The sequence below is a fragment of the Suillus paluster genome (assembly GCF_016628075.1).
Source record: "Suillus paluster strain FC165 chromosome Unknown EDB91scaffold_149, whole genome shotgun sequence".
NCBI lineage: Eukaryota > Fungi > Basidiomycota > Agaricomycetes > Boletales > Suillaceae > Suillus > Suillus paluster.
The window spans coordinates 15-12,414 of record NW_024537709.1 but is presented as its reverse complement, the minus strand read 5'-3'; the positions used below and the strand labels follow the sequence as shown (position 1 = coordinate 12,414).

Sequence of the window (12,400 nt, the reverse complement as noted above, 5' to 3'; positions counted from 1 at the left end):
TTGTCGTCAGAATTCCCACACTGTCAATTAGTCCCAATTTAGGTACATTGTGAGTTGTAGGTACCCTGTTATCACTCCGACCTTACTCAGTTCCTGCAGACCCTGAACCAACAAAGTCCGAACACCCTCATGGCATTCACACCAATCGGACCCCCAGACACTTACTGAGACGTTTGGTTCCACTTAACGTTGACGGCATCACCAACAATATATAAACCTTAAGACATCCTCACTACCCACATCCTTTCTTTCCCTTCTCGTTCCTCACTTCATTCTCCTTGCTCCATTCTTCGTTCTTCTACCTTCTCTTCTACCTTCTCTTCTACCTTTGTTGTTTCACTCACTCTGTATCTCACTTCTCTCCCTGTTCTGATACACTGGTTGCCAGTGAATCTGAGTATCAAGTTGATTGACTTACATTTTGTCTTGTTTCGTTTTTCAGCCTATATTTTCGCTGATTTGCTGACGTGGCACTTTCTTCATACTTAGACTTCGAAAGATACATGTAACCTTGGATTTTTTTGTTTTGTGTACACTATTTATGTGTATGTTATATAGTGTACATGAAATAAATTCCAGTTTTCTACTAGAAAATGTGATGACTGACAATGAATGGTAGTTTGACATATCAGAAGTGATGTGTCAAGATTGAATGAAGGTTCTCCAACCTCGTATATAAGGGCTACCTTCCTCCATGGCACCCCATCAGTATATGTGCCCTCAACCCACTTGGGATGAACCTTCGTCAACAACCATCACACTTCTCAACTAGACCGTCCACGTCAAACTCGTCGATACCCATACCAGAGGCAAGTGCATACAGGTGCCCTTACTCGCTAGCAGACAAGATGGGGGCTTGCTGGACAATGTGCATAGCGGGAAGATCTTCTAAGTATAAGTAGAATAGTCAAATTAGTGGTAGACACTAAGTAGTTGAAGAAAAAAAAACCATAATGACAACACCGACTACTGTTAATATGGCTAAGAATGACTGAGATAATGCGAGGCCTCTGTAGAAGATAGATGGATGAGTGAGTACCAAGGTAGTCCACGAAGTATGGGGCGATTTCAGCGTAACCGAGAGGCGTTCTTGCCAGGCGAAGTTCGAACTTCATTGTCAAGGCCGCGATGTCGAGCACAATACCGGACGCTAGATATAAGAGATGAGCATGTCGGCACAACTCAGAAAATAAAACATACCAGGCCAATCCTCGTAAGCTGAAAGAAATTGTGCAGTGTGACGTGTTTCATTCAGATTGAAAGTCAAGTGGAGAAAATCAATAGAGAAAGGCTCAAAACTCACTAGCGAAACCACACCTGTTGCGGAAAGAGCAGACGGCTGTGGTGAATCCCATTGACGTCACCACAAAACAAACAGGAGTTGGACGCTCCTCCACGACACCACAAAAGCATTCCCAGAAAGTGCGCCGATGGTGCAAAAAGCTAGCGATACCTGAAGGCACTTACTTAGACACATGGGGTGATGAGTGGAACGGGCAGTGTGGTGTCGCGAAGGGAAAAGTGATCTGAAAAATCAAAGTCAAAGTCAACATTGGGAGTTTAGTTAGAACGGGACTGGAAGTACGCAGTACTGCACATCGAGTCTCAAATGTTACTGATCGGCACTTTCAGCACACCAAATGGCGCACTTGACGAGGCAGAGAGTTGTCGAAGCTTGCCTTCTTGGAGTAGTAGTAGTAAGTAGTAGTGACGGCAGCAGGTACTGCTAGTGAACTTGTGCGTTGCATGCAAAACAAAGTGTTTTGATGGTGTTTCACATCGGTTACTTTTATTTTGTGTGCTTCAAGTTGAATCAACCAAGCTTCAATTTCATAAAGCATCTTTGCATTTGATTTTTCAGTCGCTTTGTCCATTTGATATGATTCTAAAGCTATTTACATGATCTCTGTAGATTTTACACTTGCAGTTCTCACTGAGAACATTGATGTTGAGTTCATTTTCCACTGGCGCAGCTAGTGTACCAAGAAAACGCACACGGTCACGTGACTTTTTCCACTAGCAACAATTCGCGTCATTTTGGCATACTATTCAAAGAAATAGTGCGAAGTACACAAGCAAATATTTTACTACAAATTTAATACAAAAATTGAAAGTTGAAGTCAAAGGCAAGCTGTGAGACTTTGATGAGGGAGCCCTCCTCACCAAAGCCTCACGCTCGAAGAGAATACTAAGTAGTAAAATTTGTAATATATGTCCTACAACTGTGTTAGACAGACGTTTATTAGAAAAACAACGCTTACCACAACCGCAACAAACTAACCCTCAGAGCCAAGACGCGAGAAGCAAGGAGCGCAGTACTACACAACTGCCAACAAACCAAGAACAAGCGCTGAAAAAAACAGGAAGTCAGTGACAAACACCCACCCCAAGACACAAGAGAAGCAAGAGGCGCACCACACAACCGCCAACAAACCAAGCCAAGACCAGTGCTGAAAAAAGACGGAGTCAGTGATAAACCCCCAGACCCAAGATAAGCAGGGGGCGCGGTGCCACACAACTGCCAACAAACTAACCCCCAGACTCAACAGACATTGAAGCAGGGGGCGCAGTGCCACACAACCGCCAGAAAATCAAGACATGAGCTGAAAAGAAGACTAAGTCAGTAATAAACCCCCAGACCCAAGATAAGCAGGGGGCGCAGTGCCACACAACCGCCACAAAACTAACCCCCAAGACCCAAGGGAGCACTACAGACAGAGGCGCTGAAATGAAAGGTGGTCAGCACCAAAGAACAAATGTATAGAGTACTTACCATAGGCGCCGCCAAAACACCTTGATGAAAATAAACATAGAAAGAAAATTAGTAAATGAGTGAATAGAGAATAAGCACTCACCATTAATGTAAGGCAACTTCATTGCATTGCCTTTAGATCCTTGCAGCTGCAGTCTGCAAAGACCTAAAGGGTACACCAGAAGGCGCCCTTGAGAACGATTGATGGGAGTGGAAGTGATGGAGGTAATGGCAAAGAAGAAAATGAACATGAAGGTAATGGGCGAAGAAAATGAACCGTGGGAATTGAAGTTGGTGTTGATATGATGTGTGTACGTTTGTCCTTGTTTGGCACTTGGTATTAATTCAACCGCGTGTCTTTATTTGGCTTACCAACCAGTTTGTATTTTGGTTTATTCTGTACTACATGCGGAAAATGTGTGTAAGTCTTTCTCTGTCTTTGCTTGTGACACTCATCCTCTTTCCTCAGCAATGACGCGCACCAAGCAAACCTGCAAGAAGTCAACTGGAGGCTCCGCCAAGCGTATAACCATTGACTATGCACCTTTGCTCGACTTCGATTCTTCGATCGGCAGTGGATCTCGACTCCGATCTGGCAATGGAGGAGACGGTTTTCGGATGAGGAGACGGGAGGAGATGAGGTGGACGAGACAGATGAAGTGGATGGGATGGTAGCTTGTGAGGTGCAGTCAGGTCACAATGAGGTAAGTACTGACCCCATATCTTGTAAATAACTAATCTGCGTGTTTTACAGTGGTGTATTGTCTGCCGCGATGGTTCAAGTGACCACGAGTTTCTGTACTTGTGTGACCTTTGTCCCCGCACAATGTGCTCTCGCTGCAGTCGACATTCCCATCGCTCACGCCTGACGCTTGTCAACTGCGACGACGTCACATTCACTTGTATATCTTGCCACTTGGCAGCACAAGACCCTCACGCAGAAGAAACACGCACCGCCTACTTCATAAGTCCTTTTTTCTTCTGTAGTTGTGTCTTAACATGCTATGTAGGGATTTTACAGGAACAATTTGCCGGTTTTGCCCACCTTCCTCCCAATCCGCAGTGCGCTGGAAGTATCTCTGCAATCGCAGATTTCTTCCACACCTGTGATATTAATCCACCTCACACTTGTCGACTTTGAAACTTCCGGTGGACCTTTCGACCTCATGTTCCGGTTCCTCTCCCCCTACTTTCCATGCGGAGGTATCGCTTTCCACGAACTCATCTTTGACGTCGGCTCCAAGTTAAAGAGCAACGGGTACCAAGTCAAGGTGGGCGAATTGGTCCATAGCCTAATGGCTCAGCGCCACTGGCCCCGCATTGTGTTCGCAATCTCCAATCATACTGACGATGCTCTCGGAGACCCATTCCTGGGCTATGAGACGAAGAACAAATCATATGTGTCTGGCTGAGTCGACAGTGTGAGTAGTGTCTTTTATGACATGCCGTTTGCTCACCGTTCTACGTACAGTTTTTGGACATCATCCTCACACCATGGCAGCCACTCATCAAATCTGCCAAAGACTCTTACCTATGGTTTTTGTCTTGTGGCGCTCTGATTAACAATGAAGAGTCCTTTTCGTCCTTGCAAACGGCCGTCCTTCAGTAAGTACCACTATCATCCTGCACTTCTGCAAAGCCTGACCTGGTGCATACTGCCAGTCATCACATTACAGCTACCATCTGCTTCAATGCCATCTGTTTCCAGCCAACCTTTGCGGCTCCTCTTCTTCTAGCGTTTGCAGAACTCGTCCTGACTGAATGTCTGCCTATTCGCGAAGTTTTTCCGGACATGCTTATGCAGTCCTATAAACTTGGCAGACACACTGACGTGTTCTTATTGATGACTAATGCTGGTTGCGCCTTGGACATCACTAGATTTGCATGGACGCATTGCAAGGAACGCCCTTGGGGCCACCATCTTCCACTCCAATGCCCTCAGTGTGGATGGGCTAATTCTTGGCATTCAGCCAACCACAAGAAGACCTACTCATTTGAATGCATGAACTCAAAGTGCAGGAAAGGGTATTTCTTCAGCCCCCCAGAGGACTCTGTGATCCTATCTCATGCCAGAAAGAGTGGTTCCTGCTGGATTGCAGTTGGTGTGAAGGCCAACCTTCTTGTGTTGGGTTGAATTTCATCGCATTTTTTTTACTTTTTACCCATGTTAGATTTGCTTTTACATGTTTTGGATTACATGGTATATAGTTGCTTGTTCTCATGACCTTGAATATCAGTTGTTTGCCTTAGCCCTTGACGACTTCAAAATTTAAGTGGTTCAAACACGGTCACATGATTAAATCACGCGCCGAATATGATCACGTGAACTGATTGTTGATTGTTGAAAATAATCTTAATATGGTCATATGATTAATGTTACAGTGCCTAAATATGGGATTCAAATCAGTTTGTCGGCCAGCCGCCCTCCTACCACAAGTACTCGTCAGCTCTATCAAATTTTGCAGCCTGTTTTTTTGACTGAACTACAATGTCTTCTGACTGGACAACTCGCTTTGAATATATTCTTGATCATTATCATCAAGATGTTGTGACTGCAGAATCACCGCAGGCTCTCAAACGTATGGTGAAGAAAATTCGTAAGGCTATACTGGAAGCCCAAAAGGAACTTGAAGACGAAGACGTGCCCTTGCCTACTTCTTTGAAAAAGGTAACAAAATTTTAATTTTGTATGTAGATCCATTTGATTGATGGGTGAATGCTACATACAGGAAATAAAACAATACTGTGCCCAAATCATCGCCTACAAGGAAGAGGCCGAGGAATGAGAGGCCGCAAGTCGTCCAAGAGAAGCATCCTTCTACAAGAAATCACTTACCGAATGGGGCGTCGCACAGAAATTGTTCAAGGAAGAAATGGACGCATTTGACAAGGCTGAGCAGCAAAGGAAAGGCCTGGAACAGTCAATAAAGTATCGGACAGGCCATGCCAGGGAATGGTTTGACAACATGTCGCCTTCACAACAGAAGGAGGTCAAGTTCGCGATGACAAAATGGAATAGGGAGGGGGCACCAGAAGAAACTCAAGCAGTGTAAGTTTGACTTAAAATTTAATATTGATCTCGTCTAAGATCTTCCTTAAGGTATCGGAAGAACAACCTCAAGAAAACACTTGAAGACTTTTCAGAGCAAATCCGACGTACTATGGGTTGTCGAGTGGTGATGTTCGTGAGTCACAAGAAAAAAGCTAGGCAGAAACTGTCTGTCAGTCTGTAAGTGATTGATCTGTCGTCATTCTCAAGGCTAACTAGACTAACTAATGACTATGTCTCAGACACGAAACCGACCCTCGAAATGTCAAGAAGAGGTTCTCTGTCAGCTCCAATGGGATCAAGGAGTGGACTGCAACTGGATATCAATCCTTTGCAGAATGGTCAAAGACCGAATTTTGTATGTGGCTAATTGGAATTTGAATCTTGCACGGGCACTAACACTAATTATTCACTCAAACTAATAGATCCTTCAGATGATCAGGACCTCGAGGGTTCAGACAATGAGGATGCTGGCAATGAACCTGCTACACCCGAAATTATCCTAGATGACGACGGATATGCCAAACTTCCTAGTCGTGATGGTCTTGGCCTTAAGGGCCAACACGAATTGATTAGAAGTATATTTCATGCTTCGTATAGTAAGTTCTTATGTCTTCATATTTGTGTAGCATTTGATTGATGCTTTGGTTTGTAGAAGTTTGCACTGGGGGCTCTAGACCTGTGCCTTGGGGTGTGATATCTGCCGCCTCATCCAATTATTTGGAACATGGTTCTGTTCCCACTGCATTTGTGGTCAAAGACCCTTCTCATATGAAGACTGAGGAGGTAAATCGTCTATGGAACCATTGGGAACAATGTTCGGCTGCAAACAAGAAGCTAGTCATTTTTATCAAAGCCAAGGATGCTGATGTACGTGCAAATGTAAGGAATGAAGAAAGAAAGAAGAAGTCCAAGGAGAAAAGAGTACGCTTCCTTGACTCAGACGAAGAAGACAGAGACCGGCTTCCTTCCTTGAACAGCTCTGATTTCACAGAACATAGATCCCAGCCGGCCGACACAACCCCAGACGATGTTTCAATCAATGATCGATATACATTCCTAGAATCTCTAAGCAAGAATGACAACTACCTGGAGCTTGTAGACGCCATTAAGGATCTGGCAATCTTAGCCAATCAGAAGGTCAGTATAACTTTGCATGTATTTTAATCTCATAGCTCATAGTTCATCCAATAGCCAACTTCAGAGCAGAATGCAGATTTGCCTATCTGGGCTGACTGGTCTTGGGGAGGATCATATCTTCCTGAGGACGTGCATGTGTCATATGACACTTTGAAGGCCAGCTTGGATAAGCTGCGAACATCTCCAATCTTAGGGGCAGCATCTGCCATGCCAGTGATTCTAGGAATTGGGCTCCTCTATAGGGAGTCTAAACGAGTCATAGAGTTTGAGGAAGATGAGGCTGACCCCAATATGCCTTTCTACCTACCTGGTTCTGCTTTCGATCTACAATTCTTGGTTTCTCTCGATCGCGTTGTCCAGGAGGTCTTGTGCACAGTTGTCGAGCACATAGAGAAGCTGACAAAAGAGGCACTTGGTAAGGACAACAACATGGAGGATGAAGATGAAGTTGGAAACAAGGTGACGGAGGAGGAAGTTGTTGTCACAAAGGAGAAGGAGAAGGAGAAGCAGCAGGAGCAGGAGCAGGAGCAGGAGCAGGATGAAGTTGGAGAGGGGGTGCAGAAAGGGAGGAAGAGAAGAATGCCCCAAGCTTCGACCAGTGAGTCTAAGAAGCCTAGGATTGAGCCTGAAGTCCGTAGATCAGGCAGGACTGAGGCAACTTTCTAAGAGAGCCCAGAACTGATCTTATATCCTCCTTTGTCTTCATTGCTGATCAATTTTGTACAATAACTATATCTACTTGTCAAGACTTGGGTGCAGAATTGAACCATCAGTTGATGAGGTATGCATACCAGGCAGCCTAGCTCCTTACATATGTAGATGAAAAAAGGCCAGTCTACTAATGAAAAGTGATAATTTAAGAGCTCTACACTGGCTAGCCATACTCTTACATACATAGACCCAAGCTGGCCGGTTTGCTAGTGAAATATTAGCAAACCGGCCAGCCATGCTCTCACATACGTAGACCCAAGCTGGCCAGTTTGCTAATATTTCACTAGCAAACTGGCCAGCCATGCTCTTACATATGGAGACACAAGCTGGCCGGTTTGCTAGTGAAATATTAGCAAACTGGCCAGCTTGGGTCTACGTATGTGAGAGCATGGCTGGCCAGTTTGCCAATACTTCACTAGCAAGCCAGCCAGCTTGTGTCTACGTTTGTAAGGGCATGGCTGGCCAGTTTGCTAATATTGCACTAGCAAACCAGCCAGCTTGTGTCTACGTTTGTAAGAGCATGGCTGGCCAGTTTGCTAATATTGCACTAGCAAACCGGCCAGCTTAAGTCTATGTATGTAAGAGCATGGCTGGCCAGTGTAGAGCTCTTAAATTATCACTTTTCATTAGTATACTGGCCTTTTTTCGTCTACATATGTAGGAACTAGGCTGCCTGGTATGCATACCTCATCAACTGATGGTTCAATTCTCGCCCAAGTCTTGACAAGTTAATATAATTATTGTACAAAATTGATCAGCAATAAGCTGGCCAGTTTGCTAATATTTCACTAGCAAACCGGCCAGCCATGCTCTTACATATGGAGACACAAGCTGGCCAGTTTGCTAGTGAAATATTAGCAAACTGGCCAGCCATGCTTTTACATACGCAGACCCAAGCTGGTCGGTTTGCTAATATTTCACTAGCAAACCGGCCAGCCATGCTCTTACATATGCAGACCCAAGCTGGTCAGTTTGCTAATATTTCACTAGCAAACCGACCAGCCATGCCCTTACATACGTAGACTTAAGCTGGCCGGTTTACTAATGACTACATATACCAGCCAGCTTGATCCTATGGTTAGTACACTCAATGGCCAGTATATTGACTTAAGGACTACAAACTGGCCAGCCATGCTCCTACATACGTAGACCCACACTGGCCGGTTTGCTAGTGAAGTATTAGCAGACCGGCCAGCCATGGGTCTACTTACTGCAGAGCCTCACTGGCCAGTATTGACTTAAGAACTCCAAACTGGCCAGCTGAGCTCCTACACATGTAGATACAAGCTGGCCGGTCTACTAATGAAATCAGACTGTAGTAGATATATCTTACATATACCAGCCAGCTTGATCCTATGGCTAGTATATGTCATATGATATCTCGGTCAGCACTCATCCTACATACAGGACAAAAGAGATGGTTATATACTATACACCGGCCAGTACCTATCCTACATAAAATAATGATACTCAAGTGATAATGAGATAGTACACCGGCCAGCACTTATTCTACATGCACCGGCTGAGGACTGGCTAGCCATGATTCTACGACCTTTTGGCACATCCAGGGCAGGGGTTCTACATGAAAAATGACTGAAGGGTCTGCTAATTCATGATAATTTCCATAAAATCAGGCTATACTGTGATAATAATACATTACCTAGCTTACAGTGGTAGCAGAAATGTAATACATTAATTGCTGTACTTACAGGCAGTAGTAGGCTGATGTATCACTGGTGAATCACTGGTGAATCCGAAAATGATGCTTTCATCCAGCCTGTTCCTGGTTCTCTGGGTTCTTTTTGATTGTTCCTCCGTTCTTTCGGTTGTTCCTCCGTTCTTTCGATTGTTCCTTGGTTCTTTCTGTGTCAGCCGACTTTATTTAGCCAATATATTTATATGCAGGGTTTTATTTAGCACATTTACCCACGCAGAGGTATGTACAGTTCTTCGGCAGTTTGCGGGTGGCTTGAGAGCTAGGTTGGGTGTACAAGAACTGAACGGAACTTAGCTGAATGTCCCGGGTCTTCCAATTTTTACCTGTATCTCACCATCGATGACAATGCATGGCTTGGACCTCAGTGCTTTTTCTTTTTCAAAGCTTTCTTAGACTTACTCCTGCGTTTTTTCGCAGATTGTTTGTGTCTCGTCTTCGTGTCAGATTTCGAGCTACTTGTTTCGTCAGACGATGTAGTCTCGGTTATCTCACTCGAAGACGAACTCTAATTGGGGTGATATTTTGCAGGACAAGGAGACTCTAATATTTGCCACCTGTGAATAGTGATAGAGATCGATCAACGTGCACTGTTTTCCCGACACGCCATCACACTTCAATGAGAAGAATGCCTCTGTGCTGGCCCCCAGTAAATGCCCGTATGCACGGGGCAACCCCTTATTCCCTCCTTTGGTTGAATATCATTTTAATAACACCCTTGCAGATCTACCATCCAATTTCCTACCATTTGGTGCTGCCTTACATCGATGCCATGTTTTAGAGGCAGGGTTTTTATCGACGCACTAACTCCTCCCCCAGATATTGCACCAACCACAACTACTTCACCCAATCCAGCATTGGCTTCATCCCTGCTGCAGGCTGTAGCGGCCGGCGCAACATCCAACAGCTCTGGAACTGTTGCATCCTTCATGAGCGCAATATGTGCGCCTTGCAGGATGATTGAGCCTGTGTTGCAAGAGCCGCACCAATCGCGCTTTTGTAGGCACATCAGTTAAAGCATATATTTTGTGTTGTTCACGTAGTGTGTAGTGCTCGCTGTACATGTGTTCTATTAGAAATCTCTTCGCTTTCGTTGATTAATCTGCCCGTGATCAGCCCACAACAGAGAGGTAATACTGTACAGTTCTTCGGCACTTTGCGGGTGGCTTGGAGAGCTTAAGTCAATCACGCCGCTCATTGAAGTCAGCATTGGTACTTTTTCACTCAAGACAATTAAATTTCAAGATATATGCTATATACATTATTAGTTCAACCAATGCTTAACCAATTGCATTGGCGGCAGCAGCTCGAGTGGATTGAAATTGTTGTTGTTTCCCTCGGCCGGAGGAGACAGCCTGTGGCAGATCTGTCTCTCCTGCATGTGCGCATGAAGCCCGTTTCTGACACTTTGCTGGACGTTCATCTACAAAATTGCTGGGGTTTTGAGCATTGGCTCCCATCCCAAAAATAAGCTCTGGAGGCGTCGTTCCCAGTGTTACAAGAGTTGTGGGTGCAGCTAGCGAGGAAGATGTGGTAGCAGGTATGATAGTTGTGGGTGCAGCTAGCGAGGGTGTGGTAGCGGGTATGGTAGTTGTGGGTGCAACTGGCATGGGTGTGGTAGCAGGTGTGGTGGAAGACCCGACCGCAGGTGAATGGGTGATGGCGGGTGTGGTGCGAGGTATGATGACCGGTGTAATGCGAGGTGTGATGTCCGGCGTGGTGCAAGGAGTGATGGCGGGCGTGGTAAAAGGAGTTGCAGGTGAATGGGTGATAGTAGGTGTGGTGTAAGGTGTGACGACCGGCGTGGTGCAAGGAGTGATGGCAGGGCATGGTAAAAGGTGGGGAAGGAGTCAAAGTGGGTGTGGTAGAGGCAGTCACCATGGGTAAAGATGATTTAACTAGACTGTCGAACTTATAATGAATGTGGGGAGGAGAACAGACCATTCACGTGTTGGTTTTCTGGGACTGCATGGATTTGAGAGCCTCATCAAAACTCTCAAGATTTGAATCCAGATTGAGAAATGCGGTGGAGGCAGACATAGGGTCTAAAGTGAGTGGTGCTAGCAGTGGTGGACAGAAGGGTACATAGCCCTCCATCATGGAGAGGAGCATGTTCATCTGTTGGTCGATCTCATTGTCTTGGGGAGCGGGGGGCAGGTGTCGAAAAAAATCCAAGTAATCCTCTTCAGGTGGTGCAGGGACTACCTCTTCTTGCGCTAGGCGCGTGGAAGGGAAGTTAGATACTGAGTCTGGCTGTAAGGATGCAGGGTGTGAACCATGTAATGTATCAGGTGCTACAGTTGTAGGTGTTGGAGAATCGTTGTTTGTGGGAATACCGTCTGGAGCGGCAGAAATGCGGAGATCTTCACACTCAAGACTCTGGGCAACTGTTTTATTTGAAGTCCCAGCTTCAGCTATATATCATTAGCACAGTGTTTAAAAAAATTGAATAGTTGAATACATACGGAAAACATGAGAAACAAACTCATAGTAGGGCAGCATAACATTCTCGTTGAACTTTGAAAAGACGTGGTTAAAGCGGTTACCGAGCTTTGTTGACCCTACATGTAAGCTGCTTATGTCGATCGCACCTTCATTTGATGGGTCAGGGCCACCAAGCAGGACACTGAAAGTCCATCCTGTGGCCTCATGAAGCTCTCCAAAGAGGTTGAGAGAATTCCGTAAGTCTCGGTATAATTCTGTTCATCATTCAGCAAAGGAACAGGTGACCAATGCTGTGCTTGACGACCCAATAAGGACTGCAGGCTGGCGTCGATGTCATCGCATAGCCTGGCCCTTGATCAAGATCATTTAGCCTTATGAGGTGCTGCCGAAATGAACAAGACAACATACCATTTGTTTTTTGCGTCTGTTCACATCTCGCACCGAGCGCACCGGTTTGAGGTTACTGGTATTGTCCAAGCTGGGTGATCAGGTAAGTAACTATATTATAGATGAGCGAGCAACGTACACCTTTGACTTTGACTTGTTCCGACATTTGATACGGATCTCCTCACGGTTACTAGGCATCGAT

General features: G+C 45.3%; 6 protein-coding genes across 6 annotated transcripts; 2 read left to right on the top strand and 4 right to left on the bottom strand.

Annotated features, from left to right (window-relative positions):
* Positions 1 to 27: 27 nt before the first annotated feature.
* On the bottom strand, positions 28 to 3,003 carry EDB91DRAFT_1087810 (uncharacterized protein; the record flags this gene model as incomplete). Its single annotated transcript, XM_041316294.1, has 16 exons — positions 28 to 102; positions 166 to 182; positions 345 to 393; positions 419 to 535; positions 805 to 888; positions 993 to 1,150; positions 1,201 to 1,218; positions 1,304 to 1,443; positions 1,468 to 1,526; positions 1,638 to 1,891; positions 1,935 to 2,016; positions 2,164 to 2,188; positions 2,262 to 2,318; positions 2,416 to 2,450; positions 2,774 to 2,793; positions 2,856 to 3,003. 16 exons carry the CDS (start codon positions 3,001 to 3,003, stop codon positions 28 to 30), a joined length of 1,338 nt encoding a protein of 445 aa, XP_041170029.1.
* A 155-nt stretch (positions 3,004 to 3,158) lies between these two features.
* EDB91DRAFT_1087809 (uncharacterized protein) lies at positions 3,159 to 4,886 on the top strand (the record flags this gene model as incomplete). Its single annotated transcript, XM_041316293.1, has 6 exons — positions 3,159 to 3,173; positions 3,328 to 3,456; positions 3,507 to 3,550; positions 3,774 to 4,023; positions 4,224 to 4,357; positions 4,415 to 4,886. 6 exons carry the CDS (start codon positions 3,159 to 3,161, stop codon positions 4,884 to 4,886), a joined length of 1,044 nt encoding a protein of 347 aa, XP_041170028.1.
* A 354-nt stretch (positions 4,887 to 5,240) lies between these two features.
* Positions 5,241 to 8,220, top strand: EDB91DRAFT_1271031 (uncharacterized protein; the record flags this gene model as incomplete). Its single annotated transcript, XM_041324576.1, has 10 exons — positions 5,241 to 5,420; positions 5,608 to 5,801; positions 5,853 to 5,981; positions 6,044 to 6,159; positions 6,227 to 6,400; positions 6,457 to 6,941; positions 6,996 to 7,539; positions 7,689 to 7,722; positions 7,840 to 7,853; positions 7,940 to 8,220. The coding sequence occupies 10 exons, from the start codon at positions 5,241 to 5,243 to the stop codon at positions 8,218 to 8,220; spliced, it is 2,151 nt and encodes a 716-aa protein (XP_041170027.1).
* A 1,200-nt stretch (positions 8,221 to 9,420) lies between these two features.
* EDB91DRAFT_1087807 (uncharacterized protein) lies at positions 9,421 to 10,297 on the bottom strand (the record flags this gene model as incomplete). The annotated part of the gene is made up of 4 exons (XM_041316292.1): positions 9,421 to 9,515; positions 9,769 to 9,874; positions 9,924 to 10,054; positions 10,171 to 10,297. The coding sequence occupies 4 exons, from the start codon at positions 10,295 to 10,297 to the stop codon at positions 9,421 to 9,423; spliced, it is 459 nt and encodes a 152-aa protein (XP_041170026.1).
* A 349-nt stretch (positions 10,298 to 10,646) lies between these two features.
* On the bottom strand, positions 10,647 to 10,976 carry EDB91DRAFT_1255640 (uncharacterized protein; the record flags this gene model as incomplete). The annotated part of the gene is made up of 1 exon (XM_041324017.1): positions 10,647 to 10,976. The coding sequence occupies one exon, from the start codon at positions 10,974 to 10,976 to the stop codon at positions 10,647 to 10,649; it is 330 nt and encodes a 109-aa protein (XP_041170025.1).
* A 334-nt stretch (positions 10,977 to 11,310) lies between these two features.
* On the bottom strand, positions 11,311 to 12,148 carry EDB91DRAFT_1255639 (uncharacterized protein; the record flags this gene model as incomplete). Its single annotated transcript, XM_041324016.1, has 3 exons — positions 11,311 to 11,780; positions 11,832 to 12,065; positions 12,097 to 12,148. 3 exons carry the CDS (start codon positions 12,146 to 12,148, stop codon positions 11,311 to 11,313), a joined length of 756 nt encoding a protein of 251 aa, XP_041170024.1.
* Between the last annotated feature and the right edge of the window lie 252 nt (positions 12,149 to 12,400).